Raw genomic sequence first — 7,075 nt, forward strand, 5'->3', positions numbered from 1 at the left:
ATCCGTCTGCGGGAATCAGCAAGCAACGGGATGTCTGCAAATGAAAGGCCTCGAAGCCAGGTCTTCGAACTAAACACGCTACGGGAAACAACGGTGACGCCAAGGTTGTGAGGAATGCCATCGACAACATGAGGCGTGCTACCGTGTTGCACAATGGATGCGCTGGTAGGTTCCCAGTCCTTTTGACTCATGCGTGCATACGGGCCTGCCAATCTGCCCACACCGCCTGAAAAGCTGGTTCGCCGACGCAAAAAAAAACTCAAAGTCCCTCCACCCGTGCTGGCCACGAAAACAGTCTGCAGTCAGCAGATGTACCCTCATCAGCACCACATTCCCAGCATGGGTGCTTCTTACACCGGCGCATCTGCACTACATGGGTTGCCTGTTCCTGTCTACGATTCTCCCGTCACACTTCGGAGCGAGGACAACCTCGTCGTCAATGCCCTTTCTGCATCCAAACTCGGAGAGCATCTGGTCTTGCTGAAGGTTCGTAAAAGACGAAAGCTGACGAGACACGATGCTCGAATGCGGCTTCTTCAGACCGTTGGCCATTGCTGTTAACGCTAAGGCATTTCGCACAAGAGTCGGCAGCGGAGGCAAACGCTCACCCTCTACAAGCACTGGGCAGGTTGTCATCATTGTAAACCCGTCACGACCTGCATCCACAGCAAGTCAGATGCATCACATTACTCGCATGCAGAGAAGCTGTAACACCAGAACCCCATGCACAAGCAGCTGCATTCTGCCGAACGACGGCAATATCATGGTGGGCATTGTCGCCAAAAATCAGTCACCTGAGTTAGTCGTGACTGCAAACATTGCTTGCGCGTTTGTACGCACAATAGTAGGCTCCAAACTGTCTTACCCTGTAGTACGTAGGACTTCGTTGCAACGGTATACTCGACATTCTCATCCAAGGGCTCGAAACGCCCTATACCAGGTTGCCCATCAGGAGACTGCACAGTGCTTCCCCTTGGTGCAACTTTCACGGTATCTCTGATCACGCGACTACCCGCTGGTTTGCTACTGTCGAACTCAAACCTAATCCCAGCAACCTGAAGAAATCGACCTTCCGTTTTGGGTACCTGGGACACCGCATTTTCTAACGCTGCCAGGAGCACTGAACCTTTGCAGCTGACCACAGCGATTTCGTCCGCCATAGGAAGCATGGCCGCCAGGTCCCCGTAACGAAAGTCTCCCTCCTTAAACACGCAATCAGACCGAATCGTCCCTGTGGCGAAGACACCATCACCGATACACCAAAACACCCCATCCCAACACGCAGGCAGAAGGTATTCACCCTTACAGGTCCTCACTGGAGGCTGCGTTTCTGGTCATACACAGCTGTACCCCTTGAAAAACTGAGCCCTCAACCCTCATACAATCTGATGCAGTTCAGTGCCTTTACACTACGCCTTGAATAGTCCCTACCCGAATTGATGAAGGCGATGTCGCTCTTGCACTCCTTGCGCATGAGTTCGCACAGCCAATTGCCGCAATTACTTTCTTGAGTGCGAATGATTCGAAACCGCGTCTCAAGTTCTGCGCCAAGCTTCGCCAGTTTCCTTCGCATTTGCTGCTTAATGTGGCGCTCATACTTCTTCACGAGAAGCTCTACGTGCTTGTTCTTTGCAAAGTTATTGGGTGTGACCCGGACACGTTCCCACTGGACAAGAGAACTCCCCAAAATCTTCGGGATTACAACGCTGCCGCCTGGGCAGTCCGACGGTTTCAACTGCCCTGAGAGCAACGACATCCTCTGAAAGAGCAGCTTTACCTACGCGTGAAACCTCTGAAGCATTCCAAGCGCAAGCCAGGCACTTGCGTGGATCTGCAGCTACTAGTAAATAACTGGTATCGTGTATCGCCGTTTACTTTGTGACTGAGCTGGAAGAGCAGGTTTGAGCAGCAAAGGGCGTTCTTCTGTACCGCCTTGCCCCTGCCTGCTATCAGAGATCACTTTCCCTTTCGCATGCAGCAACTGCGACGCCAACTCGCTTGGGCTCAGTACTTCAGCTTGATTGTTTGAAGCCTCCTCGGCCACAGCCACAGCTGCAGCTATGGCGGAGGCTGTAGCCTCCGGCGGTGGGTCTGTTCCATCTAGCACTCGAGGTGCTGATGCGACTGCTGCAGCTGCTATGGCAGCTGCGCCAACATGCTTCCCTGAATCGTCAATCAGTGCAGTTGCAAGCAGGTTTGGTTGGGGAGAGGCATCCCCCGGGAAAATTGCAATAGCTGTGAAGTCAAAGAAATCCGTCCCAGACTTGACAACGGGCGTGCCGCCTGAACAACAAGCAGCGTGCAAGACAGCTTCCCGGTTGCACCATATGCTTGGGCTACTGCGTCGAGTTACCAAGCGGACTGAAATATGTTATGGGCCAGGCCCCTAGAGACTGTCGGCCACCAAACAGGGGACGAAGTAGCAGTGCAGCAACGATGCGGTGTTAGGCGTCTGTGTACTGTCTACTTCCTCGGCCCCACGGTGGCAGACCTATTACTTGCAATCCATAGTAGTCGTGGTCGTGACCGCCAAGGATGATATCAATATCTGGAGCCATCTCGGCAAGGCGCTGATCGTTCGGTGCCCGCATGTGCGTTAGTGCTATGATTAGTTCACACTCTTTTGCTCTCAAGAACCGACACATCCGGTTCGCCGCAACTACGTAGTCCACGTACACCACGTCGTCGGCGCTTATGCATGCCAAAGTATCCAGCCATTCTGAATTCACATCAAGCAGAAAATGCGCCAAGGTTCCTCTACGAAAGGATTGATAACGTGGACAAAGCAGATACAATGCTACCTCACTTTGCCTGGCCGTGCCATGGTGTAAGTTAGTAGAGGTGATACAAAGAGACGCTGTGCTGCTGCTTCACCTCGCTCAACCAAGCCAATCAAGCCAATGCGGACTCCCTGCCACTCAAAAAGACGGTATTTCCAGGCATTGGCGATAGGCTCCCCTGGAAGACAGGTGTAGTCACCAGCATACGGATCAGTGGGCCCCTTGCCAGCCGCGTGAGACTCATCATCGCCAGTCCGATGTTCTGCCTGGTTCCCCTCTGCAGCGCAGCCTTTACTCAGTGGAGTCGCATGTTCTCTGCCGTGCATATATCTATCCAATTTGCGTTGATCATCCGAAGAAGATCTTTCAAACACGTTCGTAAGCAGCCAAGGAAAATTGCACGACCCAATTGTGTACTCGAGTTCGTCAATGCCAAAGTCAAAGTCGTGATTCCCAAGACAAGCGGTGTGGACCTTGAGAAGGTTTAGAAAAGGAATCATCTGGCGCCCCTTCATATAAGTACTCATCAACGACGGATTTAGAGCGTCTCCTGCGTTGTAAACAACCGGAAATCGGCAAAAATGTCACAACGAGCGGGAACAATGAAAAAATATAGCACCCCTCTGCTGTGTCTAGTGCGTGCTTTTGTGCCTTTCCCTCCCCTAGACTACTGGGAAACGGCGAAATATTTCTCCCCCACCATGCGTTGAAACTAAGTGCCATATGCGCTCTGATGACTGGGAGCCTTCATATTCAGAGGCAAGACATTCAGAGGCGATTTCTTTCAGGTGTTCACTTGCCAACATGCCATACTCCCTTAATGGTCCAATAGCAATTCCTCACCTGAAAAGAAGACTAGAGGGTGCAAATGGCTGAAGCGTTGCATCGCAGTGACAAAACGAGCAACGCCACCAGATCCATCTTCTCTTGTATCAATGTTGTACACATCGTTAAAATGCAAGATGACGATTGGGTCGGTCCTGTTTAGCGGCAAGTCGAAGTCGTACCTGTACATTCACGTCAGCAAACAGCATGAGGGGGAAAATGGGCACTCCCTGGCTTGATTCGTCTGCACAACAGAGCAGTCGAGCTGCCTTACGCAGTGAGTGAGACTCACAGCCCCCACCCAACCATATGTCTTTTTAGTAGCACTAAGGACACAACACGTCTTCAAGCACAAATCGATATGCAAGCTCCATAAATCTGCATTACTATCCCACCAAGTCTCTCCAGTAAAGCCTCGTGAAGCTTGTCTCGTGATCATCGACGCCAATCGACGAATTTCCTCATCGGGTTCCGGTGGTGAGTCGTCGCCTCTCCGTCCGATGCGGCGTCCCTGAACTGCCAAGACAGGCGTCTCTTGTCCCAGTACTTGCAGCCTCGGGGAGCGGCTAAGAGGAGACAGGGGCGCCCTGCCTTCTCCATGCTCCTTAACCATATCCTTCTTCATCGAAGACTGCAAGCTGGTGCTGCAAAGGGGGGCAGAGCTGCGCTATGTAAAACTACACGCTAAATTAGCTCCAGCATGCAACCAACTCGTGGTGCTCTTCGGCCTCGGCAGCAAGCCAGATTCCGACGTGGTGCGTGTAGAGCGAAAAAACGAACCACTCCGTCTGCTGAGCCTATTGCTGAGTCCTGGTAACGACTATCCAGAGGGCAAGCCCAAAGGCTTGCCTAAGCGCCTGCTTAAAGAACGGCAAAGACCCAGATGAATCGCCCACTATCCCACTCAGGCAGGCAGCAATAACAAACAACAGTTTCTGTGATTGTCACCACCACGTCCTCCTTATTCCTAGGTGTCTAGCAGACGTTCTGCAGCCCATGGCTTTATGCGCCTCAGTCACGAATAGCTGTTGTACCTGTCTCAGAATGCAGAAGTAGGTATGTTATCGAGCATTATAAATAGCTAGCCGTCCGTGTGCGTGAACCTCCTAGAAAGGAGTGGCGCTAGGAGGGGTTGCACCAGGCAGGCGAAGTTCTCAACAGCATATCTCGATATGTACCTTAAAACATAAGGCCACCCACAGATAAAGTTTGCACCACAGTTGAGGGCTGGCGCTGCTCGAGGTCTGCTGCCAAGCGATTCTCTGCCGAGTGGCGAGCGCACACTCGGGTACCTCAACTTCTACTCAAACAATCCACTAAGAACTCATTTGCTTGTATTACGCAGTATATTTGGGTTGAGATTCATAAGTAGAAATAGATCGATGTCGAGCAAGAATGTTTCACGAACTCTGTGTTGGTGTGCACCACCCACTGGTAAATAGGGGCTGACGGGTGACAAAGATGTCGAGACAAGTGTGTTTTGCAGCTTTTCCTCAAGTTCTTGGATAATAAAACACACGCGTGCAACCTTCGTTTTCTTGATTCAGTTCCGGTAACTCGAGGCTTGCCTCAGGCGGCAATCCTGTGATGCGGCTGCCCGTCACCAGCAGCACGAAGAGGGCAAACTGCTCTCTACGTGGAACTGAAGTGTTAAACGTTGAGTTGGCACTCCCCACAGCACTATACTCCTTGGTGTCCCGAAAATAGTCGCATCTATGCTCTGAGAACAAGTGAATTAGGTTCATATGATGGCGACCGCTATGCTTATAGGCGGGAGCTTAAACGGTAAGTGTGTCTATCCGTGTTTGTGGGTGTTGGCCAGGGGAAGCAAAGTGTTCATCAAGGCATCCTCTACATTGTCAGTGCTTACATCACAAACGGAGATGGAGCATGCTTGCGCATGTATTTGCACTGATAGCACGCGCCTCAGTAAGGGCTGTGGGGTATGGATGCGTTTGGATTATTTTCTGAGACTAGCTGTATCCAGATGTGCACCAACTATGTAGAGTTGGCTCCTACCCCCGCCAGACCCACGGCTCTGTGCCGGTGTGCTCAAGACATCTGGACACAGGCAGAAAGGTCAGTTGCGCTTTGGGAACGGCCCCTGCTAAGTGTTTGGCTCTCCTTCAGTTCATGACTGCTGGACGCCAATGCCCATGGTGTAACGAGAGTCCTCCTCGTTGTTCGAGGACCCTCGTGAGCTGCAATCAAGTCAAACAACTTTCCGTGTTTCATAGAAGTAACTGATATCCTCTCCAGTCCCAGGCCTGGGCCCGGCGATCCGAGGTCCTAGGGACAGTGAAAATCAGCTTCTTGACGTGAGTTGCAAAGTAACTCGCTGCAACGCGTTCCACAAGGCAACACTGCATGGATTCAGGACGAGGCAACTCTTCCTGCATCGATTAATAGTATGGACGGCTGGTATAAGGGAACTCGGGCAGTTTAACGAGTGCACACAGTCTTATCGGGGGCTGTTATGAGCTGCAGTGGAGATAAAATAGTTAAAATATGAACCCCGCCGAACCAGATGTCATCCAGTAACCGGGTAACCAGGGGCTGGTTGCCTGAGGGCCTGGAGCAGGGAATGTCGGGGCGGCCATTCACGGGTTTCTGCACAATTGATGCAACACAGCTTCACCTTCATACGCAACCAAGTCGTATGGCTGCATGCTTAAACACTGTAGAATATTGTTGCGGACCTACGTGGCCTTCAGTGACTAACCTGCACGTTCGTAGGAATACACATACCAACCTGACACATACAACGCTCCATCTTTCCCCCCTTCGCCCCCAGACGGCACAAGCTTTCGACGGACTTGTGGAGTCTAATCAAGAAAAATAAGAAAAAATGAGGGAGGATAGGAGGAAGCAGCATTATCCAGCATCCACGGATTCTTCTGTGCCCCAGAACGTGTGCTAGTGACTCGTAGGTCTTGCTGTGAACGTCTCAGTGCGGTGACCACTGGCCATCGGCAGCGGTCCAAGCTACCGTGTTGGGTTAGTCGCCTTTTGGAGCGGGCGTTCCGAGCTCGTAAGGTAGAAACTGAGATGATGCCATTTGTTAGCTTAAATTCTCGCGTGAGCAGGGATCGGTCCAACCTCAAAATGCAGGGCCAGCCCCCAAAATTGACGGAACAAAATTACAGCAGTCGGTGGACGTATACTGGTCACAGCGTAGAAAAACGTAGACCCGGAAGCCAAATGCACAAAGGGAGACGAGCAAGTCCTCCGCCAAAGCTTATCAGCTGTAACTCAGCATGGGTTCAAGCCCAATTATGAGATGCGCTGCTCGTGCCCAAGCCTGCCGGCGTAGCCGTAGAATCTAGAATGTCTTACAAATATTCCTGGGGTATTGATTTGCGCAGCTGCTCCTCAGACGTCTACTGCGACTGCCAGTCCCCTTGTAACGCTGGTTCTCCGGCCTTAACCTGACCGGAGACGAGCCGCAATGAAGGCAAAGACTTAAAGTA

The 7,075-nt window shown here is 51.7% G+C and overlaps 1 protein-coding gene across 1 annotated transcript; it reads right to left on the reverse strand.

Annotated features, from left to right (window-relative positions):
- Positions 1 to 369: 369 nt before the first annotated feature.
- EMH_0022900 (nucleotidase, putative) lies at positions 370 to 4,230 on the reverse strand (the record flags this gene model as incomplete). Its single annotated transcript, XM_013496625.1, has 8 exons — positions 370 to 656; positions 866 to 1,231; positions 1,432 to 1,740; positions 1,876 to 2,283; positions 2,492 to 2,719; positions 2,875 to 3,330; positions 3,624 to 3,787; positions 4,001 to 4,230. The coding sequence occupies 8 exons, from the start codon at positions 4,228 to 4,230 to the stop codon at positions 370 to 372; spliced, it is 2,448 nt and encodes an 815-aa protein (XP_013352079.1).
- Positions 4,231 to 7,075: the final 2,845 nt, after the last annotated feature.

Source organism: Eimeria mitis, genomic scaffold (genome assembly GCF_000499745.2).
Source record: "Eimeria mitis Houghton genomic scaffold, Emh_scaff22, whole genome shotgun sequence".
Lineage (NCBI taxonomy): Eukaryota > Apicomplexa > Conoidasida > Eucoccidiorida > Eimeriidae > Eimeria > Eimeria mitis.